Genomic DNA, 25032 nt, shown 5'->3' on the forward strand with positions numbered 1-25032 from the left:
TTGGTAATAATCCGGGTCTGGTGGATCAGTGGCGGGTTGACAAGGAAGTCTGGATCCGACCCAATATATGTCAATGATGAGCGGAATCCGAGAGAGAGAGAGGAAAAAAACCCCAAAACAATCACAAACAACAAAACCCGGATCTACCACTGAAACCGCGCAGATCCGGATTTTTCAAGTCCGGGTCCGCTCAACACTATTTCTTACACATGTTTGCGTGGCTCTGTCAAGGATTTCATCTGACTCCCCTAAAAAAGGGCATTGGACAACACCCCTGACGGAGCTCTTCACTATAATGAGTAGTAGGAGGATAGGAGTGGTAGTCGGCGCCGCTAATGTTAGATTCAATAAATCCAGAAGATGTTGCTTAGGATTTGACTCTATGCGAAACAAGTAGAGAAGCTGAACCAAGTTCTTCTTCAGGAAATCCACCTGATGGGGGGGGGGTGGGGGCGGGGGTAGGAGGGGTTGGGGGGGGAGGGGTTGGGGGGGGGGAGGGGTTAATCCTTCACTTCTCCCCTTAAAGGGAGAAACTCTTATACCCCTCACCTTGATAAATGTATCCATCTGGTAAGACCCTATTGCACTTGGTGTCCACCTTTCCTTCTAGTTCACTATAATGGGGCAGATAAGGTCACTTTATTCTCAGTTTGGCCTCCTTTCCAGCATTGTCATCTGCCACGCTTTTGAACCCACCTAAAAAAAGATGGACCCCTGCTAGAATGGGCCAGATGGAGGACTAAGTAAATGGTTAATAATTGGTTTTATCCCAAGGCCATTTTTCAGGGCTATAGACAGAAACCCTGACGGAACAATAAGGCTGTGTGCGCACGTTGCGTTTGTTCATGCGTTTACACAGCATTTTAAACTGCAGCGTAAACGCATACGTTCTGCGTCCCCAGCAAAGTCTGAGAATTTAGCAAATTCCATGCGCATGTTGTGTTTTTAAACGTAGCGTTTTGGATGCCAAATTTTTGACAAAATCGATGCGTTCTAAAAAGCAACATGTCACTTCTTTTGTGCATTTTGGAGACTTTTCCCACTCTATCTATGGCAGAGCAAGCATCCATTCTGCATTCAAAATACATCCGAAACGCAGCGTTTTGGCTGCGTTTTGAAATGCAGAATATTTGTAACGGCAGAACGCAACGTGCGCACATAAGGGTACTTTACACGCTGCGACATCAGTAGCGATAGCTAGCGATGTCGAGCGCGATAGCACCCGCTCCCGTCCGTGCGACATTTGGTGGTCGCTGTCGTAGCGAATGTTATCGCTATGGCAGTGTCACACGCACATACCTTGTCAGCGACGTCGCTGTGACCGCCGAACAATCCCTCATAACATCCCGCCCACCTCCTTCCTTCCTCATTGCCGGTGGACGCAGGTAAGGAGATGTTTGTCGCTCCTGCATTGTCACACATAGCGATGTGTGCTGCCACAGGAAAGAGTAACAACATTCCACCTGTGGCAGCAGCGATATTAAGGAAAAGAGCGACGTATCAACGATCACCGTTTTTGAAAGATTTTGCGATCGTTGATTGTCGCTCCTTGGTGTCACACGCTGCGATGTCGCTACCGGCGCAGGACGTGACCCCGACGATATATCGGTAGCGATGTCGCAGCGTGTAAAGCACCCTATAGCCTATATGTGGCAGAAGCTTTTGTGGATTTCTGGCATAAGGGTAAGTTTTTCTCTACAGAACCTAATTCGACCCATCTTCATATAGTAAGGACGGGCATACACATATGTTGCTCCTGACCGAGAGCCATCTCAGTTGGCTGTCCGATACATAGGTGCGCTCGCTCAGACAAAGGCTCCTGTATTCTCTATGAAAAAGCTGACATGTGACATGTCGGCCGGCGCTTATCTCAGGAAGAACAATGCAACTGGTAGTCCAAAATCAGACCTACCCAATCAACATCTCCCGACCTTCAGCCATACACATTAGACAGTCGGCCGAATCTGTCTATAGCTGCAGGTTTAGCCAACTTTAGCCCAATGTGTATGGGGGCCTTAAGCAAAAGTACACAGTATACATTTTACAGTCATCTGTATCTGACATGAAGGTGATGTTATCAGATGGGCCATTTCCGCATGTAATCAGATGCAAATCTATAGGCCACGTCTCACTAAGCGACATCGCTGCTGAGTCACGGTTTTTGTGACGCAACAGCGATCTTGCTAGCGCTGTCGCTGTGTGTGACATCCAGCAACAACCTGGCCCCTGCTGTGAGGTCGCTGGTCATTGCTGAATGTCCTGGACCATTTTTTAGTCATTGCTCTCCCGCTGTGAAGCACACATCGCTGTGTGTGACAGCGAGAGAGCAACAACTGAATGTGCAGGGAGCCGGCTTCTGCAGACGCTGGTAACCAAGGTACACATCAGGTAACCAAGCAAAGGCTTTGCTTGGTTACCCGATATTTACCTTGGTTACCAGCGTCTGCAGCTTCTAGAAGCCGGCTCCCTGCACACATAGCCAAGGTACACATCGGGTTACTAAGCAAAGGGCTTTGCTTAGTAACCCGATGTGTGCTATGGTTACCAAGCACAGCGTCGTTACACGGGTGGCTGATCTCTGATCGCTGTGGAGATCTGCCTGATTGACAGCTCACCAATGACCATGTAGCGACGCTCCAGCGATCCCTGCCAGGTCAGATCGCTGGTTGGATCGCTGGAGCGTCGCTAAGTGTGACCTGTACCTTATGGAATGACTGGCCTCCTAATGTGAACAGCAAACAAAATACATATCAGGCACCAGGCTTACAAGTAACAAATAATAACTGGGACGGACCTTGAATTGTGCAAACATTACATGATATTTATTTAAATAGGGTGGAAAAAAACACATACATAGTTAAAACCATTTAAAAACAGACATGAACAATATACACGGTCTCCTCCATAGATCAAATCAAGAGTACTGTGGGATATCATATAGAAAACAGTACTGACAATATTCATCCTAACCCCTTATAGGGAACTCAATATAGGTAATTAGTGAGGACCATGAGACTTTCTTTAGCCCGACTATAGTCTCAAAAAAAAAAAAAAAGGTTCCAGAGGCTAAAGGCTGCTTTACACGCTGCGATGTCGGTACCCGCCCCGTCTGTTGTGTGACACGGGCAAATCGCTGCCTGTGGCGCACAACATCGCTAACCCCCGTCACATGGACTTACCTGCCCTGCGACGTCGCTGTGGCCGTCGATCCGCCTCCTTTCTAAGGGGCGGGTCGTGCGGTGTCACGGCGGCCATCCAAAAGAAGCGGAGATGAGTGGGACGTAACATCCCGCCCACCTCTTTACTTCCGCATTGCCGGTGGAGGCAGGTAAGGAGAGGTTCCTCGTTCCTGCGATGTCACACATAGCGATGAGTGCTGCCGCAGGAACGATGAACAACATCATACCTGTCGCTGCAGCGATAATAAGGAAGTGAGCGACGTGTCAACGGGCAACGATTTTTCACGTTTTTGTGCTCGTTGATCGTCTCTCATTTGTGTCACACGCTGCGATGTCGGTAAAAGCGCCGGATGTGCGTCACTAACGACGTGACGCCGACGATATATCGTTACCGATATCGCAGCGTGTAAAGCACCCTTTAGTAGCCAAAAGAGTATGCCTAATATAAAGGCCTCAAAAAAAAATAATTACCAAGGCTATAAAGCTGTTACACTTGGACTCCTGGACTAGCATTATAGCCTTGGTAACTATTTTTTCTTCATCGTTCCTTATGGGAGACCCAGACCATGGGTGTATAGCTTCTGCCTCCGGAGGACACACAAAGTACTACACTAAAAAGTGTAGCTCCTCCCTCCGAGCATATACACCCCCTGGAAGACCATATCCAGCCAGTTTAATGCTTTGTGTTTCAGGAGGTCACACACACATGCATTCTCATCTGATTTTTGATTTTTCATTTTAAAGAATTGGAAGAAAAGCGGGTCCAAGCTGGACTCCCGGCATGTCCCTTCTCACCCCACTGTGTCGGCGGTGCTGTTAAGGTTGATTTTACAAGGCTGGAGCCTTACATGCCGCGCTCCTTCACCATCCCTCTGGGCTCTGGCTTGAAGTGGGAGCCATCACGGTTCTCACTGCTTTGCAGGAGACCAGTCTCCATCCGCAGCCCTTTTAGGTCCCTGCCTGGACGGAGCGCTCATCCCTCAGGGACCTGGCCCTGCGTCTCATAAGCTAAGTATTGAGACGTTATTCAGGGGTCCCTTGTACATTTATTGGGGGTAGAGTGTGTTTTTTAACTTTGCTGTGATTTCAGGCCGGTTCTCTGTTTTTTTCCTGAGAACCGCGCCGAGGGTGCCTGCTTGTCGGCCGCATGTAAAAATTTAGGCCCCGGCTTCGGCTGCGGCCTACTTTCGGTTTCACTGCCCCTGCATGTCAGTCATGCAGGGGATCAGTGCGGCGCCGCCCACCGGCCGTTCAGCACAGGGGAGGACACTCCTCTCTGAGGAGATGTTTCCCTCCCCTGTATCTCTCCTTGGCCCTCCGGTTCCCGCTCTTGGACCTAGCCCCACCCCCCCTCCTCTCTCCGGCGCCATTTTCTCAGCGTTCTCATGCTGATCGGCGCTGGCTGCAGCAGCTCTGCAAATATTCTGGGGGTCCAAGCTGTGGAACCGGAGGGCACACAAAACGGCCTGGTAAGCCACAACCTCTGGTTGTGGACTTTCTTATACACTCTCTGGGGGTCATTCTGAAGGAGTGTGTTCTTTACTACAGAGCCTCCACCTCAGCAGCATGTCTGTCACTAGGAGCAAGGCTGTACGCAATATGCACTGCATGTAAGCTCATACTGCCTGAACCGAGCACATATCCACATTGTGATGCCTGCTCTAACATGGTGGTGCCTCAGCCTAGAGTCTCCCCAGTGGTCCCTCCGGCTGCTCCGGCCCCGGTGGCTGAACCCCCGGCTTGGGTAGCATCGTTTTCTAATGCTATCTCCCAGTCCTTTGCCGACTCTATGGGACAGCTATCCCGGACTCTGCTGACCATGCATCAGCCCCCTTCTCAGGGCGCCTCTGCTGCTCCGACTCGCTCTGCAGAGCTCACAGAGGATTTTTCTTCTGTTCCCAGACCCCGTCCTCCTAAACGGAGACGTAGGGACTCTTCTCCTTCCTCGTACCACGGCTCTGATTCACGAGCTGAATCACAGGGCGAGGAGGATGCCTTTACTGTGGGCTCGGACGCTACCTCTATGTACCCCATTGATCTAACCGAAGGTGATGCGGATGTTAGTGAGTTAATTGCGTCCATTAATTCCGTACTGAACCTCAATCCACCAGTGTCAGAGGAACAACCCTCTCTGGTAGAAAAACACCAGTTTACCTCACCTAAGAGAGCAAGGAGTATGTTTTTTAACCACTCCAGTTTTCAGACCGCTGTGACCAAACCCAGGGCCTGTCCTGACAAACGCTTTCCAAAGCGTAGTTCTGATGACCGTTTTCCCTTTCCACCAGAAGTGGTCAAGGAATGGGCTCATTCACCTAAGGTGGATCCTCCGGTGTCTAGAATCTCAGCCCGGACAGTTGTATCTGTGGCGGATGGCACCTCACTTAAGGATTCCACTGACCGCCAGGTTGACCTGCTGGCCAAATCTGTATATGAAGCGGCAGGGGCCTCGTTCCCCCCCGTCTTTTGCAGCAGTGTGGGCTCTTAAGGCTGTCTCTGCTTCTCTGGCGGAGATGCATTCCCTCACCAGGGACTCTCTGCCCGAAATGGTTGCTTTAACTTCCCAGGCTTCGGCCTTTTCATCCTATGCCATGTCTGCCATTCTGGAGGCCTCTCACCGCACGGCGGTGGCTTCCGCTAATTCCCTCGCGATCCGCAGGATCTTGTGGCTTCGAGAGTGGAAAGCAGACGCTTCTTCCAAGAAGTACCTTGCTGGGCTCCCTTTTGCTGGGTCCCGGCTGTTCGGTGAACAACTGGATGAAATTATTAAGGAAGCTACTGGCGGGAAGAGTACTTCCTTGCCACAGACTAAAACCAGGAAACCTGTCCAGGGCAGGAACCAGTCGAGGTTTCGTTCCTTTCGTTCCTCTAACTGGTCATCCTCTAAGCCCTCAGCCTCGTCCACTAACTCAGCCAAGGATCGAAAACCCAGCTGGCGCACGAAGCCGCGTCCCCAGAAGAACGGAGGAGCCGCTGCCACTAAGGCAGCCTCCTCTTGACTATCTGGCCGCGCCAGCAACGTCCTTAGTCGGTGGCAGGCTCTCCCACTTTGGCGACGTGTGGTTTCAACACGTCTCCGATCAGTGGGTGCGGGATATCATCTCCCACGGCTACAGGATAGAATTCTCTTCCAGCCCGCCAAACAGATTTTTTTCTGTCCACTCCCCCCTGCTCCAAGGCCGCCGCCTTCTCTCAGGCCGTGGCATCCTTGCAGGCCAACGGGGTAATTGTACCGGTTCCCGCCCGGGAACGGTTCAGAGGTTTCTACTCAAATCTCTTCCTAGTCCCCAAAAAGGACGGTTCCTTCCGGCCCATCCTGGATCTCAAGCTTCTCAACAAGCATGTTCAGGTGCGGCACTTTCGCATGGAATATCTGCGATCAGTCATTGCCTCAATGACCCAAGGAGATTTTCTAGCATCCATCGACATCAGAGATGCCTATTTGCATGTGCCAATTGCGGTTTCACACCAGCGTTGGCTACGTTTTGCAATCGGAGAGGAACATTTCCAATTCGTGGCTCTCCCCTTCGGGTTAGCCACGGCCCCTCGAGTATTCACCAAGGTCATGGCAGCAGTGATTGCGGTTCTGCACCTACAGGGGTTGGCAGTGATTCCTTACCTGGACGACCTTCTAGTCAAGGCTTCATCCAGTGCAGACTGTCAGCGGAGTGTCTCGATCACTCTCGCCACGCTTGTTCAATTCGGGTGGCTTGTCAATCTGCCCAAGTCCACTCTGACCCCGACACAGAAACTTACGTACCTAGGGATGCAATTCGAGACTCTGCCGGCACTTGTGAAGCTGCCCTTAGTCAAACAGCAGTCCCTCCGTCTGGCGGTGCGCTCTCTGTTGAGGCCCCGCCGTCATTCCATCAGGCACCTCATGCAGGTGCTGGGTCAGATGGTGGCGTCAATGGAAGCGGTTCCCTTTGCCCAGTTCCATCTGCGTCCCCTGCAGCTGGACATTCTCCGCTGTTGGGACAAGCGGACCTCTTCCTTGCACAGGCTAGTGGCTCTGTCGCCGCAGACCAGGAGCTCTCTTCAGTGGTGGCTTCGGCCCCTCTCTCTGTCTCAGGGACGCTCCTTCCTGATCCCGTCCTGGGTGATTCTCACCATGGATGCCAGCCTATCCGGCTGGGGAGCAGTATTTCTCCACCACCGAGCACAGGGCACTTGGACTCCGTCCGAATCAGCCCTCTCGATCAATGTGCTGGAAATCAGAGCTGTGCTCCTAGCTCTCGTAGCCTTTCACCACCTGTTGGCGGGCAAGCACATTCGAGTCCAGTCAGACAACGCGACAGCAGTTGCCTACATCAATCACCAGGGCGGGACTCGCAGCCGCCTGGCAATGTTGGAGGTTCAACGCATCCTTCAGTGGATAGAGGACTCCAAGTCCACCATATCCGCAGTCCACATCCCAGGCGTAGAAAACTGGGAGGCAGATTATCTCAGCCGTCAAACCGTGGACAGCGGCGAGTGGGCCCTGCATCCGGCAGTGTTCCGGTCTATCTGCCGCAAGTGGGGCACTCCGGAAGTGGACCTAATGGCATCCCAGCACAACAACAAGGTCCCGGTTTACATGGCTCGCTCCCACGATCCTCAGGCCTTGGCAGCGGACTTGCTGGTTCAAGACTGGTCCCAGTTCCGTCTGGCTTACGTGTTTCCCCCTCTAGCTCTCTTGCCCAGAGTCCTGCGCAAGATCAGGATGGAGGGCCGTCGGGTCATAATCATTGCTCCAGACTGGCCCAGGCGAGCTTGGTACCCAGACCTGCTCCGTCTGTCCGTAGAGGTACCGTGGCATCTCCCGGACCGCCCAGACCTTCTCTCTCAAGGTCCGTTTTTCCGCCAAAATTCTGCGGCTCTCAGATTGAAGGCGTGGCTCTTGAGTCCTGGATCCTGACGGCTTCCGGCATTCCTTCTGAAGTCATCTCCACTATGACTCAGGCTCGGAAGTCTTCCTCGGCCAAGATTTACCACAGGACTTGGAGGATTTTCCTGTCCTGGTGTCGCTCTTCCGGCCATGCTCCTTGGCCTTTTTCCTTGCCGACCATCCTGTCTTTTCTACAGTCCGGTCTGCAGCTGGGACTATCCCTCAATTCCCTCAAGGGACAGGTCTCGGCTCTGTCAGTGTTGTTCCAGCGGCGTATCGCCCGACTGGCCCAGGTGCGCACCTTCATGCAGGGCGCATCTCACATCATTCCTCCATACCGGCGGCCTTTGGATCCCTGGGACCTTAATCTGGTCCTCACGGCCTTACAGAAACCCCCCTTTGAGCCTCTTAGGGAGGTTCCTTTGTTTCGCCTCTCACAGAAAGTGGTCTTTCTGGTGGCCATAACTTCTCTCAGGAGAGTTTCTGATTTGGCTGCGCTCTCTTCGGAGTCACGCTTTTTGGTTTTTCACCAAGACAAGGTGGTCCTCCGTCCGACTCCGGACTTTCTCCCTAAGGTGGTGTCTCCTTTCCACCTTAACCAGGACATTTCATTGCCTTCCCTTTGTCCGGCCCCTGTGCATCGCTTTGAGAAAGCGTTGCATACTTTAAATTTGGTGCGGGCGCTCCGGATCTATGTGTCACGCACCGCTGCTCTTAGGCGGTGCACCTCTCTTTTTGTGCTGACCACAGGTCAGCGCAAGGGTCTTTCGGCTTCAAAACCAACCCTAGCTCGTTGGATTAGGTCGGCCATCTCCGATGCCTACCAATGTACTCAGGTGCCTCCCCCGCCGGGGATTAAGGCGCACTCGACCAGAGCTGTCGGTGCCTCTTGGGCTTTCAGGCACCAGGCTACGGCTCAGCAAGTCTGTCAGGCTGCCACTTGGTCTAGTCTGCATACCTTTTCGAAGCACTATCAAGTGCATGCTCATGCTTCGGCAGATGCGAGCTTGGGCAGACGCATCCTTCAGGCGGCTGTTGCCCATTTGTGAAGTTAGGTTTTGCCTACTTCGTAGTTCTGTTTATTACCCACCCATGGACTGCTTTGAGACGTCCCATGGTCTGGGTCTCCCATAAGGAACGATGAAGAAAAAGAGAATTTTGTTTACTTACCGTAAATTCTTTTTCTTATAGTTCCGACATGGGAGACCCAGCACCCTCCCTGTTGCCTGTTGGCAGTTCTTGTTCCGTGTGTTTTCACCGGCTGTTGTTGTAGACAGAGGTTCCGGTTGTTCCGGGTTTTACTCTATCTCTACTTGTGGGTGGATGTCCTCCTTCAGCTTTTGCACTAAACTGGCTGGATATGGTCTTCCAGGGGGTGTATATGCTCGGAGGGAGGAGCTACACTTTTAGTGTAGTACTTTGTGTGTCCTCCGGAGGCAGAAGCTATACACCCATGGTCTGGGTCTCCCATGTCGGAACTATAAGAAAAAGAATTTACGGTAAGTAAACAAAATTCTCTTTTTTTGAGGCCTTTATATTAGGCATACTCTTTTGGCTACTTGGCCTCTGGAACCTTTTTTTTTTTTTTTTTTTTTTTTTTTGAGACTATAGTCAGGCTAAAGAAAGTCTCATGGTCCTCACTAATTACTGGTCCAAGGCTATGCAACTATAGATTACGGATGGGATATTTACGTAAACCTATATTGAATTGGATTTGTAGGATCAGGGAGAGTCCTAGAAAATAGGCCCTTACCATCAAAATGTTGTAGCATATCCTAGTGCACATGCCTCTTGCAGACTCAAAAGGGGACGTGAACAGAGGCAGAAACCTTTTATAAGCTTTTGTTTCTTTTTTATCATGAAAATTTTCCATTCTGATCTGATTGAAATCATTGTATGTTTTAAAAGGTTTCCGGAGAAGCGAATCAGATCCAGATTGCGGAAGCGCTGCGCCGATACAGTGAGCGCTCCTTCTTTGTGCGAGAGGCCCTATTTCACCTGTTTAGTCTAACACATGCCATGGAAAAGGCCAGTCCGGAGATGCTGAAGGTAAGGAGTCGTTTAAGGGGAGAACCTACGGGCAGCATTGCCATATGTGTAACTGACCTTTGTGATTTCTCTCTCCAGTTAGTAGTCATAGGTATGAGAAACCACCCGACTAATCTCCCCGTACAGTTGGCCGCCAGCGCCTGTGTTTTCAACTTGACCAAGCAGGATCTAGCGGCCGGGATGCCTGTGAAGCTTCTTGCTGATGTAACGCATTTGCTACTGGAAGCCATGAAGAATTTCCCAAACCACCAACAGGTATTTTGGATACCGACTTGTGGCAGCATGCAACGTATACTGAAGACATTGTCACTCATCAGCGCATAGCTTCTGTGGTCACCTCTGGGGCTCAGACGGCTTCACACCCCCCCGCCCTCTACCATAATCCTGAACATTCGGCTCTGCTGACCGTTTATGTTCATCTCAATATGGAGAGTGGTATAGGTTCTTATTGATCCAGTGATCAGCAGTGCATTTTCTCACTGTTTTATTATATTGTTGTATATGTGTGATTTATTCTAGCTCTTGTCTGAGAGACAATATATTGAAAAAAAAAAATCACAAATGTACCACAAAGGTCCAAATTAAAACTTGATTTGGCAATCAGCTGATTATTGCAGATTGCAATCAGAAATCTACTCTTAAGGCCGCTTTACACGCAACGACATCGCTAACGAGATGTCCTTGGGGTCACGAAATTCGTGACGCACATCCGGCCTCATTAGCGACGTTGTTGTGTGTGACACGTACGAACGACCGCCAACGATCAAAAATACTCACCTAATTGCTGATTGTTGACACGTCTTTCAAATTCCAAATATCGTTGATGGTGCAGGACGCAGGTTGTTCGTCGTTCTTGAGGCAGCACACATTGCTACTTGTGACACCCCAGGAGCGACGAACAACACTGTACCTGCGTCCTCTGGCAACGAGGTGGGCGTGACTTTCCTGCGGCTGCTCTCCGCCCTCCGCTTCAATTGGACGCCTGCCATGTGACGCCGCATGAACCGCCCCCTTAGAAAGGAGGCTGTTCACCGGCCACAGCGACATTGTTAGGCGGGTAAGTTGGTGTGACGGGTACTAGCGATATTGTGCGCCACGGGCAGCGATTTGCGGGGGCGGGTGCGAATGCTAGCGATGTAGCAGCGTGTAAAGCAGCCTTTAGGCTATGTGCGCATGTTGCGTTTTTTACCATGTTTTTGCAGTCCGTTTTTTGGGCTCAAAACTGCATGACTTTGCTTCCCCAGCAAAGCCTATGAGATTTCATTTTTGTTGTCCGCAGTGCTTTTTTTTTTTTTGGCTGTGTTTTTGAACTAAAAAAAAAATGAACATGTCAATTCTTTTCTGCGTTTTTCCACCCATGCAATGCATTGGAAAAACGCGGTAAAAAGCGGTGCGTTTTTGTGAGTTTTTTGCAGCCAAAAGCGCTGCATCTTTGTGGTAGAAAAAAAAAAATGGCAACGTGCAGACATAGCCTTACATGGGTCCCATGTACTGCATGGATGGACCAAAGCGCCGCTCACAAAATGACTCCTCCGTTGTGGGTTTCGAGCATCTACGACGTCAATGTGGCTTATGACCTATGGATAGAAAATTATTTACAGCTTTTTCTCAACCATTAAAGGGGATGTTCACTACTTGGACAACTCCTAGTTATTCCCCTTGTTCATCCCCCGTAAAAATAAATAAGCCTATACTCGTTTCCGGTTCGGCCACGGTTCCTGTCTAAAGCTACGTTCTTGCTGCCCACGTAACAGTTATGACACTCCGGCCCCGCAACCAATCAGTGCTGACTTCCTTTTCCCTGCCTTTGGACATTTTGAGCAGGATGTTAGCGCCGCGCTGACTTCCTGCTTAGATGTCCGAAGGCAGGGTGATTGGTCGTGGTCAAAACTATGTCACAAGGGGAAGGAGTAGGGATTGTCCAAGTAGAGGACAACCCCTTTAAGTAATTATGGGATTTAAGGTTTCTTGAACATGACAGGTAATTTTTAACTTTTGGTATTTTGTTTCCATGGTTTAGTTGCAGAAGAACTGTCTACTGTCCCTCTGCAGTGATAGAATATTACAAGACGTCCCTTTCAACAGGTATTATCACAGGCCACTCAATGTAACCAGGGAATGTATAACAAACATGTTGCATCATTTGCAAGGATACATTTTGTCTAGACAGAAGCTCATGTTGTCTGTTCATGTCTGTGCTGACTCGAACACAATGTACATGGTATACTGATCATCCACCACAGTACCACCGCCATTTAAAGGGGTGTGTCTGAGCGAAATAAGATTTGCCGGTGGCCTGCAGCTGTGAAAAATAACTAAGTGGCACTCGCCTACATGCACCCACTGGGGATGCAGCTCGGTGATTTGCACTTATACTGACAGAGGAGACGTCACTGTTCCACCAGCAGTGATTGTGATTTTCTGCAGCAGTCAGGCGACTAGAGTAGCACTTAGGCCAATGATTTGCTGTTGAAGTCACCTTACCGCTGCAGCCAATCACAGCTGCAGTGGTATGGTCAAGTCTCCTCTTCCCGTGTCAGTGCAGATCACGGAGCAGGATCCATGGGGTTGCCAGCAGGCGAGTATCACTTAGCTCAGTGTTTCCCAACTCTAGCCCTCAAGAGCCACCAACACTTCATGTTTTCAGGATTTCCTTAGTATTGCCTAGATCATTCCAAGGTAATCCTGAAAACATGAAGTGTTGGTGGCTCCTGAGGACTGGAGTTGGGGAATTCTGATTTCAGCTTATTTTTTTTTTTACAAGTTCCAGCAACCGGTGAACTTGCCCAGACAACCCCTTTAATAGCAACATTGTGCACTTGTTTTCTAGGTTTGATGCCGCAAAGCTGGTGATGCAGTGGCTGTGCAACCATGAAGATCAGAACATGCAGAGGATGGCGGTTGCTATAATTTCTATACTTGCTGCAAAGGTTTGTATGTGTGCGATGTACAGTATACAGCTGTGTGTATATACAGATCTACAGCTCGCATGTTTCCAGTAATACATGCAGCCAATAAGGCTCCCACCAAAAAGTCAAAATGTAACTGTACTGTCAACATACTTTGCATAAAACAATAACACAGATGAGAAATTGTAATATATGTTATCGAAAAAATTAATTTCTTTCTCCACTGAGGCCGCATTCAGATTCAATTTGGCCAAACGCTTATATATATATATATATATATATATATATATATATATATATATATATATATATATATATATATATATATATATATATATATATTTTTTTTTTTTTATCACAGACCTGTGACTGGAGCTTCCCCTGCCCCGAGAACTTACATCCACACTGGAAACAAAAAAAAAATGCTCAAATCTATCTTATGGATGCCTGGGACTAGAGACTCACTGTGATGTCAACCTCACACTACCCATTATATCGTATGGGGAGGATGAGTCATCCTCACACTACCCATTATGTCGTATGGGGAGGATGAGTCATCCTCACACTACCCATTATGTCGTATGGGGAGGATGAGTCATCCTCACACTACCCATTATGTCGTATGGGGAGGATGAGTCATCCTCACACTACCCATTATGTCGTATGGGGAGGATGAGTCATCCTCACACTACCCATTATGTCGTATGGGGAGGATGAGTCATCCTCACACTACCCATTATGTCGTATGGGGAGGATGAGTCATCCTCACACTACCCATTATGTCGTATGGGGAGGATGAGTCATCCTCACACTACCCATTATGTCGTATGGGGAGGATGAGTCATCCTCACACTACCCATTATGTCGTATGGGGAGGATGAGTCATCCTCACACTACCCATTATGTCGTATGGGGAGGATGAGTCATCCTCACACTACCCATTATGTCGTATGGGGAGGATGAGTCATCCTCACACTACCCATTATGTCGTATGGGGAGGATGAGTCATCCTCACACTACCCATTATGTCGTATGGGGAGGATGAGTCATCCTCACACTACCCATTATATCGTATGGGGAGGATGAGTCATCCTCACACTACCCATTATATCGTATGGGGGGGATGAGTCATCCTCACACTACCCATTATATCGTATGGGGGGGATGAGTCATCCTCACACTACCCATTATATCGTATGGGGAGGATGAGCAGGGTGAGGAAACAAGCAGAAGAAGACACAAAGCTTGTGCTGAGCTTTCTAACAAGTCTTTTGCCTCACAGCAGAGCTTGATTTGCATCCAGACAGCTTAGTCCTTCTGTATAATGTCTTCCATGCTGCTGCTTGTCTACTGTATTTGTGCGGTGTATGGAAGAGATGACAACAGCTAGTCTCCTCCCATCAATTCAGAATGGACTGCAAACTACAGATAGAGCCTGCAGAGGGTCAAGATGATTGTCTGGGATGATTTAGTGAATCCTGCTTTGAGCAGGGGTTGGACTAGATGACCCAGGAGGTCCTTTCCAACTCTGCCATTCTATGATTCTATAAGACTGGTGAAAATGCAAGATCTAAGTCATATAAAGGCCATAGATAGTGTTATTCCTCTGGTATACACAGGACAGCTTATTCAGAAAAGATACTTGAGAACGGTTTCCCTTTTTAAGAGTGATGACAAGATGCACTTATTTAAATCCTTTGCAGGCCTGGCTTCTGTCAGTGTACCAAGGCTCTCTGGCCTCCCCCTCCAACACTCTTGCACCCCTCCAATCTATCCTAAACTCTGCGGCCCGCTTAATCCACCTCTCCCCTCGCTATTCCCCAGCCTCGCCACTCTGCCCATCCCTTCACTGGCTTCCCATCGCCCAACGACTCCAGTTCAAAACATTAACCATGACCTACAAAGCCATCCACAACCTGTCTCCCCCCTACATCTGTGACCTAGTCTCCCGGTACCTACCTGCACGCAACCTCAGATCCTCACAAGATTTCCTTCTCTACTCCTCTCTTATCTCCTCTTCCCACAATTGCCTACAAGATTTTCTCCCGTGCCTCCCCCATACTCTGGAACGCTCTACCTCAGCACATCAGACTCTCCCCTACCGTAGAAAGCTTCAAGAGGAACCTGAAGACCCACCTCTTCCAACAAGCCTACAACCTACAATAGCCCTCAGTCCAGTAGACCACTGCGCAACCAGCTCTGTCCTTACCTACCTATTGTACCATCACCCATTCCGTGTGAGCCCTCGTGGGCCGGATTCTCTCTCCTCCTATACCAGTCTGTTTTGTACTGTTATTGATTGCTGTACGTATACCCTCTTTCACTTGTAAAGCGCCATTGAATTTATGGCGCTATAATAATAATAATAAAGTGTATAGTGATTACCTCCCTAGACAAATTAGATCTGATTTGCTAATTATAGGTATTTATGCATTTCTTTGTCGCTCCATTGGGAGACCCAGACAATTGGGTGTATAGCTTCTGCCTCCGGAGGCCACACAAAGCACTACACTTTAAAAAGTGTAACCCCTCCCCTCTGCCTATACACCCTCCCGTGGATCACGGGCTCCTCAGTTTTATGCTTTGTGTGGAAGGAGGCACACATCCACTCATGCATTCTCATATTAGTTATATCGGTTGGAAGAAAAGAGGGCCCTCACGGGGCCCCCGGCATGTTCCCGTCTCACCCCACTACGTCGGCGGTGCTGTTAAGGTTGAGGTACCCATTGCGGGTACAAAGGCCGGAGCCTCATGCCGTCTCCTTCACTATCCCTTAGCGGCTCTGGGAGAAGTGGGATCCTGACCGGTCATCCATTTACTGGGACCGTGCTCCCTCCGCAGCCCCTGTGGGAATCTGCCGGACAGGAGTCTATTCATCCTCAGGGACCGGGCCCTGCATCTCTAAGGTACTCTGTGTCCCCATGGGGACTGTGCAGGGAGCGCCTTCTTCCCGGACGATGCAGCAGCTGCTGATTTGAGAAGACCGGCGGACTTCCGCGCCGACCGCGCCTGCTTGTCGGCCGCGGTCTTAAATTTAGTCCCCGGCTTCATCGCGGCCTAGTAGCAAAAATCCCGCCCCGGGCCTGCCTGTCAGGGGTAAGGGCGGGACTGCCGATCTGACGTCGGATGTGAGGGCCGGAGCATCCTGTATGTTTCCTCCCCCCTCACTGATCACTGTGGGGACCCCAGATTCCCGCACTTTTCTAGCGCCGCCCACGGCTCCACTCCTCCCCTGAGAGCTCCGGCAGCCATTTTTTGGCATTCTGCCGGTGGAGGATTATCAGGAAAGAGCTCTGCAGCTCTGGGAGACCTAAGGCAGGGAATCTGGAGGACACACACTCCGCTTTTTAGCGGTCGGTAAGCCACACCGGTCACCCGGTGCTGGTCCCCCTAGGGTGCCGGAATAGATACGTATTTATATATATATATATTCTGTTTGGTCGGGCTGTATACCCTTTCCCATATACCCTCAGTGATCACTCTCCTAGGAGACAACAGCATGTCGTCCACAAGGAGCAAAGGTGCTAAGGCACAGGGTTTTTTTGCGGCCTGTACCTCTTGTGGGGCTATGTTACCTGTGGGTTCCACCTACCCTCACTGTGAGCAATGCTCGACCCCTGTTTCGCTTGCTCAGCCGGAGCCTCGGTCACTAGTGGGCCCCTCGGCTCATGTAGACCCCCCTGCTCCCCCTGTCCAGGCGGCAGGGACAGAGTTCGCCTCTTTTGCTGAGAAACTCTCTGAATCACTTTCACAATCCATGGCTCAGTCTATGGACAAATGGTCTTCTAAGCTGCTAGAAGCTTTGCAGTCCAGACCGGTCCTTACACAGGCCCCGGCCCCTGTTGGATCGTCGCCTCCAGGCCCCTCTCGGTCCGCGCCGCAGCGCGCTCCCAGGTTGGGCCCTAGGTCTCACGTGGAGGACTCCTGCCCGGACCACAGTCCTAGACAGGCTAAGCGGGCTCGCTGGGAATCTTCCCCGACTTCTTCACGCTGCTCGGGTTCCCAACTTGAGGACTCTCTGGAGGACGAGGCGGACGTCGCAGCTCAGGGCTCTGACCCTGACGTCGCCCTTAACCTTGATACACCTGAAGGGGACGCCTTAGTGAATGATCTTATCTCGTCCATCAACCAGGTGTTGGATCTCTCTCCCCCGCCTCCTACTGTAGAGGAGTCGGCGTCTCAGCAGGAGAAACACCAGTTTAGGTTCCCCAAACGTACACGTAGTGCGTTTTTCGATCACTCTAACTTCAGAGATGCTGTGCAGAAGCCCAGAGCGGTCCCGGACAAGCGCTTTACTAAGCGCCTCACTGACACACGTTACCCCTTCCCCTCTGACGTAGTTAAGGGTTGGGCTCAATGTCCCAAGGTGGATCCTCCAGTCTCTAGGCTGGCGGCTAGATCTGTGGTATCGGTTGCAGATGGCTCATCACTAAAAGATGCCACTGACAGGCAGATAGAGCTCCTGGTGAAATCCATCTATGAAGCCACGGGCGCGTCTTTTGCCCCGGCCTTTGCAGCCGTGTGGGCACTCCAAGCTATCTCAGCTTGTCTAGCTGAGATTAATGCGGTCACATGTAATTCTGCTCTGCAGGTTGCGTCTTTGACTTCTCAAGCGTCAGCTTTTTCTTCCTACGCCATGAACGCAGTCCTAGACTCTGCTAGCCGTACAGCGGTGGCATCTGCTAATTCTGTGGCAGTCCGCAGGGCCATGTGGCTGTGCGAATGGAAGGCAGACTCGGCCTCCAAGAGGTCCTTAACCGGTTTGCCGTTTTCTGGCGACCGCTTGTTTGGCGAACGATTGGATGAGATTATTAAGGAATCCAAGGGAAAGGACTCCTCCTTACCCCAGTCCAAACCTAAGAGACCTCAGCAACGAAAAATAAAAAGGCCGCAGGAGGCACTGCCTCCAAGGCGGCCTCCTCATGACTCTCGGCATCCCCGGGCCGCATCCTCGGTCGGTGGCAGGCTCTCCCGCTTTTGCGACACCTGGTGGCCACATGTTCAAGACCGATGGTTGAGAGACATTCTGTCTCACGGTTACAGGATAGAGTTCAGCTCTCGTCCTCCGACTCGTTTCTTCAGAACCTCTCCGCCCCCCGCTTGGGCCGACGCACTTTTTCAGGCAGTGGACGCTCTGAAGACAGAAGGAGTTGTGATCCCCGTTCCCCCTCAGGAACGTGGTCGCGGCTTTTACTCCAACTTGTTCGTGGTGCCAAAGAAGGACGGATCATTCCGTCCCGTTCTGGACCTCAAACTACTCAACAGACATGTGAGCACCAGAAGGTTTCGGATGGAATCTCTCCGCTCGGTCATCGCCTCGATGTCACAAGGAGACTTCCTAGCATCGATCGACATCAAGGATGCTTATCTCCACGTGCCGATCGCACCCGAACATCAACGCTTCTTGCGTTTCGCCATCGGGGACGAACACCTTCAGTTCGTGGCATTGCCTTTCGGCCTGGCGACAGCCCCACGGGTGTTCACCAAAGTCATGGCATCCGTCGTGGCGGTCCTACACTCTCAGGGCCACTCGGTGATTCCCTACTTAGACGATCTCCTAGTCAGGGCACCTTCTCGGGTGGCGTGTCAACACAGCCTTACCGTCGCTCTGGCGACTCTCCAGCAGTTCGGGTGGATCATCAACTTCCCAAAATCCAAGTTGACACCGACCCAATCACTGACTTACCTCGGGATGGAGTTTCATACACAGTCAGCGGTAGTCAAGCTACCGCTGGACAAACAGCTTTCTCTGCAGACAGGGGTGCAATCTCTTCTTCGGGGTCAGTCACACCCCTTGAGGCGCCTCATGCACTTCCTGGGGAAGATGGTGGCAGCGATGGAGGCAGTGCCGTTCGCGCAATTCCATCTGCGGCCACTCCAATGGGACATTCTCCGCAAATGGGACAGGAGGTCGACTTCCCTCGACAGGAACGTCTCTCTTTCCCTTGCAACCAAGACGTCTCTTCAGTGGTGGCTCCTTCCCAATTCTCTATCGCAAGGAAAATCCTTCCTACCCCCAACCTGGGCTGTGGTCACCACGGACGCGAGCCTGTCAGGGTGGGGAGCGGTTTTTCTCCACCACAGGGCTCAGGGAACCTGGACTCCGGTAGAGTCTTCCCTTCAGATCAATGTTCTGGAGATAAGGGCAGTGTATCTAGCCCTATTGGCTTTCCATCGGTGGCTGGAGGGCAGACAGATCCGTATACAGTCGGACAACGCCACTCCCATCGCATACATCAACCACCAGGGCGGCACGCGCAGTCGTCATGCCTTCCAGGAAGTCAGGCGGATTCTGCAGTGGGTGGAAGCCACAGCCTCCACCATCTCCGCAGTTCACATCCCGGGCGTAGAAAACTGGGAAGCAGATTTTCTCAGTCGTCAGGGCATGGACGCGGGGGAATGGTCTCTTCACCCAGACGTGTTTCGAGAGATCTGTCGCCGCTGGGGAACGCCGGACGTCGATCTCATGGCGTCACGGCACAACAACAAAGTCCCGGCATTCATGGCTCGGTCACAGAGCTCTGGCGGCGGACGCATTAGTTCAGGATTGGTCGCAGTTTCAACTGCCTTATGTGTTTCCTCCTCTGGCAATGCTGCCCAGAGTGTTACGCAAGATCAGGTCCGACTGCCGTCGCGCCATTCTCGTCGCTCCAGATTGGCCGAGGCGGTCGTGGTACCCGGATCTGTGGCATCTCACGGTGGGTCAACCGTGGGCGCTTCCAGAGCGCCCAGACTTGCTGTCACAAGGGCCGTTTTTCCATCTGAATTCTGTGGCCCTCAACCTGACTGTGTGGCCATTGAGTCCTGGCTCCTAGCGTCTTCAGGGTTATCTCAGGATGTCATTGCCACCATGAGACAGGCCAGGAAACCGACGTCCGCCAAGATCTATTACAGGTCTTGGCAAATCTTCTTATCCTGGTGCTCTGATAATGGTTTTACTCCATGGCCGTTTGCCTTACCCACTTTTCTTTCATTCCTTCAATCCGGAATGGACAAGGGTTTGTCACTCGGCTCTCTCAAGGGACAAGTATCGGCGCTCTCCGTATTTTTTCAAAAGCGCCTAGCTAGGCTTCCGCAGGTCCGCACGTTCCTGCAGGGAGTTTGCCACATAGTCCCACCTTACAAGCGTCCGCTGGAACCCTGGGACCTTAACAGGGTGCTAACGGCTCTTCAGAAACCACCTTTCGAGCCGCTGCGGGATGTCTCTTTATCACGTCTTTCGCAGAAGGTGGCATTTCTAGTGGCAGTTACATCACTCCGAAGAGTGTCGGAGCTTGCAGCGCTGTCATGCAAAGCCCCCTTCCTGGTTTTTCACCAGGATAAGGTGGTTCTGCGTCCTGTCCCGGAATTTCTCTCTAAGGTGGTATCTCCTTTTCATCTCAATCAGGATATCTCCTTACCTTCATTTTGCCCTAATCCAATTCACCAATGTGAAAAGGATTTGCACTCCTTAGATCTAGTGAGAGCACTCCGACACTACGTGTCTCGCACGGCGCCCCTGCGTCGTACAGATGCGCTCTTTGTCCTTGTCGCTGGCCAGCGTAAGGGTTCGCAGGCTTCCAAGTCAACCTTGGCTCGGTGGATCAAGGAACCGATTCTCGAAGCCTACCGTTCTTCTGGGCTTCCGCTTCCTTAAGGGCTGAAAGCCCATTCTACCAGAGCCGTAGGTGCGTCCTGGGCATTGCGGCACCGGGCTACGGCTCAGCAGGTGTGTCAGGCAGCTACCTGGTCTAGTCTGCACACTTTCACGAAACACTATCAGGTGCATACCTATGCTTCGGCAGAGTCTAGGTAGGCGAGTCCTTCAGGCGGCGGTTGCCCACCTGTAACAGGGGGCCGTTTCGACTCTTTTTATTGAGGTATTCTTTTACCCACCCAGGGACTGCTTTTGGACGTCCCAATTGTCTGGGTCTCCCAATGGAGCGACAAATAAGAAGGGAATTTTGTTTACTTACCGTAAATTCCTTTTCTTCTAGCTCCTATTGGGAGACCCAGCACCCGCCCCTGTGCCCTTCGGGCTGGTTGTTCTTTTGTGTACACATGTTGTTCATGTTGAATTGTTCTTTCTTTGTCGCTCCTTATTGGGAGACCCAGACAATCGGGTGTATAGCTATGCCTCCGGAGGCCACACAAAGTATTACACCAAAAGTGTAAAGCCCCTCCCCTTCAGCCTATACACCCCCCGTGCTGCCACGGGCTCCTCAGTTTTTATGCTTTGTGTGAAGGAGGTCAGACATCCACGCATAGCTCCACAGCTTAGTCAGCAGCAGCTGCTGACTATGTCGGATGGAAGAAAAGAGGGCCCATAACAGGGCCCCCAGCATGCTCCCTTCTCACCCCACTCTTGTCGGCGGTGTTGTTAAGGTTGAGGTATCCATTGCGGGTACGGAGGCTGGAGCCCACATGCTGTTTTCCTTCCCCATCCCCCTTAGGGCTCTGGGTGAAGTGGGATCCTATCGGTCTCCAGGCACAGGAGACCGTGCTCCATCCACAGCTCCTGAGGACTCTGCTGGATAGGAGCCGAGTATCGTTCAGGGACATGGCCCTGCTATTTTGAGGTACTCTGTGTCCCCGTGGGGACCGCGCACAGCAACACTCCAGCATTGCTGGGTGTGCTAGTGCACCGGGGACCGCGGCGCTGACTGCGTTTGTGCCATTACACACTGCAGCGTTGCTGAGTGTGTTAGTGTATGGGGACTGCCGCGCTGACCGCCGCTACCATTGTTATCACTGTGGCGCGGCTGGGACTGTTAGTGCGCCGGGGACCTCCGCGCCGACCGCGCTTATACGGCGGCCACGCTTATAACTCGAGTCCCCGGCTTTTGCGGCCTAGTCTCTTTTTTTTTTTTTCTTCCCGCCCCCAGCCCTGCCAGTCAGGTGAAGGGCGGGACGCTGTACAGGACGGCAGCACTGAGGGCTGGAGCATGCTTTGCATACTCCACCCCCCTCACTGTGCACAGTGGGGCACTAGTTCCCGCACTTTCTGGGTCACGCCCACGGCTCCCTCCTCTCCTCAGGACGCCGGCAGCCATTACTGTCAGCTCTGCTAACGCTGGACAGGGGAGACAAGCTCAGGGAGACCCAGGCAGGAATTCTGGTGCCCACACAACCGCTTTGCACGGGCTGTAAGCAGCACCTGTGGTGCTGGCCCCACTAGTGCAGTAGTGTACTTATAGATTATATGATTATAGGCTATACGTTACACTGTATGGTGCACGGTTGTTTTTTTGGCTATTCCTGTATTGCTCAGAGGCGACAACAGCATGTCGTCCACAAATAGCAAGGGTGCCAAAGCACAGACTTACTATGCTGCCTGCGCAGCATGTACGGCTATACTGCCGGCAGGGTCCACTGACCCTCATTGTGTGCAATGCTCGGCCCCTGTGGCACTTACTCAGCCGGAGCCTCTGCTAAGGGTGGCTCAGGGAGAACCACCTGTTAACACTGTCCAGGTGACAGGGACGGAGTTTGCAGTTTTTACTGAAAGACTTTCTGAGACTATGGCTAAGATATTAGAAGCCTTGCAGTCCAGGCCGGCATCTCAAGCCATGGGCACTGTGGAATCATTGCCCCCTGGCCCCCCTCAGTTGGAACAACAATGTTCTTCCGGGGTGTCTCATAGATCCCAGGGTGAGGTCTCTGACATGGAACGCAGCCCCAGACCGACTAAGCGAGCTCGCTATGAAATCCCCTCGACATCATCACAATGTTCAGGGTCTCAGCGAGAGGACTCTCTGTATGATGAAGCGGAGGTAGCTGATCAGGATTCTGATCCTGAAGCCGCTCTCAACCTTGATACTCCTGATGGGGACGCCATAGTGAATGATCTTATTGCGTCCATCAATCAAATGTTGGATATTTCTCCCTCTGCTCCTCCAGTGGAGGAGTCAGCTTCTCAGCAGGAGAAATTCCGCTTCAGTTTTCCTAAGCGTACACAGAGTATGTTTCTGGACCACTCTGATTTCAGAGAGGCAGTCCAGAAACACCGAGCTTGTCCAGATAAGCGTTTTTCCAAGCGCCTTAAGGATACACGTTACCCCTTCCCCCCTGACGTGGTCAAGGGCTGGACTCAGTGTCCCAAGGTGGATCCTCCAATCTCCAGACTGGCGGCTAGATCCATAGTTGCAGTGGAAGATGGAGCTTCACTCAAGGATGCCACTGACAGACAGATGGAGCTCTGGTTAAAATCCATCTATGAAGCTATCGGCGCGTCTTTTGCTCCAGCATTCGCAGCCGTATGGGCGCTCCAAGCTATCTCAGCTGGTCAGGCGCAAATTGACGCACTCACACGTACGTCTGCGCCGCAGGTGGCGTCCATAACCTCTCTAACGTCGGCATTTGCGTCCTACGCTATTAATGCTGTCCTGGACTCTGCGAGCCGTACGGCGGTTGCAGCCGACAATTCGCAGGGCCTTGTGGCTACGGGAATGGAAGGCAGATTCGGCTTCCAAAAAGTGCTTAACTGGTTTGCCATTTTCTGGCGACCGTTTGTTTGGTGAGAGATTGGATGAAATCATCAAACAATCCAAGGGAAAGGAAACATCCTTACCCCAGGCCAAACCAAAAACACCCCAACAGAGGAGAGGACAATCGAGGTTTCGGTCCTTTCGGGGGGCGGGCAGGTCCCAATTCTCCTCGTCCAAAAGGCCTCAGAAGGATCAGAGGAACTCCGACGCATGGCGGTCTAAATCACACCCTAAAAAAGACCGCCGGAGGTGCCGCTACCAAGGCGGCTTCCTCATGACTTTCGGCCTCCTCACACCGCATCCTCGGTCGGTGGCAGGCTCTCCCGCTTTTGCGACACCTGGCTGCCACAAGTAAAAGACCGTTGGGTGAGAGACATTTTGTCTCACGGTTACAGGATAGAGTTCAGCTCGCGTCCTCCGACTCGATTCTTCAGAACATCTCCGCCTCCCGAGTGAGCCGAGGCTCTCCTGCAGGCGGTGGGCATTCTGAAGGCAGAAGGAGTGGTGGTCCCGGTTCCTCTTCAGCAACAGGGTCACGGTTTCTACTCCAACCTGTTTGTGGTTCCAAAGAAGGACGAGTCCTTCCGTCCTGTTTTGGACCTAAAACTGCTCAACAAACACGTAATGACCAGGCGGTCCCGGATGGAATCCCTCCGCTCCGTCATCGCCTCAATGTCCCAAGGAGATTTCCTCGCATCGATCGATATCAAGGATGCTTATCTCCACGTACCGATTGCTCCAGAGCATCAGCGCTTCCTGCGCTTCGCCATAGGAGACGAACACCTTCAGTTCACGGCACTGCCGTTCGGCCTGGCGACAGCCCCAAGGGTTTTCACCAAGGTCATGGCGACAGTAGTTGCGGTCCTCCACTCTCAGGGTCACTCGGTGATACCTTACTTAGACGATCTGCTGGTCAAGGCACCCTCTCAAGAGGCATGCCAACACAGCATCAACGTTACTCTGGAGACTCTCCAGAGTTTCGGGTGGATCATCAATTTTCCAAAGTCAAATCTGACACCGGTCCAATCGCTGACATATCTTGGCATGGAGTTTCATTCTCTTCCAGTGATAGTGAAGCTTCCGCTGGACAAACAGCGTTCACTACAGACAGGGGTGCAATCTCTCCTTCAAGGTCGGTCACACCCCTTGAGGCGCCTCATGCACTTCCTGGGGAAGATGGTGGCAGCAATGGAGGCAGTCCCTTTCGTGCAGTTTCACCTGCGTCCTCTTCAATGGGACATCCTACGCAAATGGGACAGGATGCCGACGTCCCTAGACAGGAACGTCTCCCTCTCTCAGGCAACCAAAGCTTCCCTTCGGTGGTGGCTTCTTCCCACCTCATTATCGAAGGGGATCTGTTGCCGCTGGGGGATGCCGGACGTCGACCTAATGGCGTCACGGCACAACAACAAGGTCCCAACATTCATGGCTCGATCTCAAGATCACAGAGCTCTGGCGGCAGACGCCTTAGTTCAGGATTGGTCGCAGTTTCAGCTTCCTTATGTGTTTCCTCCTCTGGCACTGTTGCCCAGAGTGTTACGCAAGATCAGGGCCGACTGCCGCCG

The 25032-nt window shown here is 51.7% G+C and overlaps 1 protein-coding gene across 2 annotated transcripts in view; it reads left to right on the forward strand.

The window, feature by feature from the left end:
• The window catches only part of LOC142248793 (protein zyg-11 homolog), a 67713-nt gene that overhangs the window by 12794 nt on the left and 29887 nt on the right, over positions 1 to 25032 (forward strand). For both annotated transcript variants that reach the window (XM_075320093.1, XM_075320094.1), the window contains exons 4-7: positions 9952 to 10092; positions 10171 to 10347; positions 12113 to 12177; positions 12923 to 13022. In XM_075320093.1, the coding sequence (XP_075176208.1) occupies positions 9952 to 10092; positions 10171 to 10347; positions 12113 to 12177; positions 12923 to 13022 (483 nt within the window). The remainder of the gene's footprint in view (positions 1 to 9951; positions 10093 to 10170; positions 10348 to 12112; positions 12178 to 12922; positions 13023 to 25032) is intronic.

This window comes from Anomaloglossus baeobatrachus, chromosome 8 (assembly GCF_048569485.1).
Source record: "Anomaloglossus baeobatrachus isolate aAnoBae1 chromosome 8, aAnoBae1.hap1, whole genome shotgun sequence".
Classification (NCBI taxonomy): Eukaryota; Metazoa; Chordata; class Amphibia; order Anura; family Aromobatidae; genus Anomaloglossus; species Anomaloglossus baeobatrachus.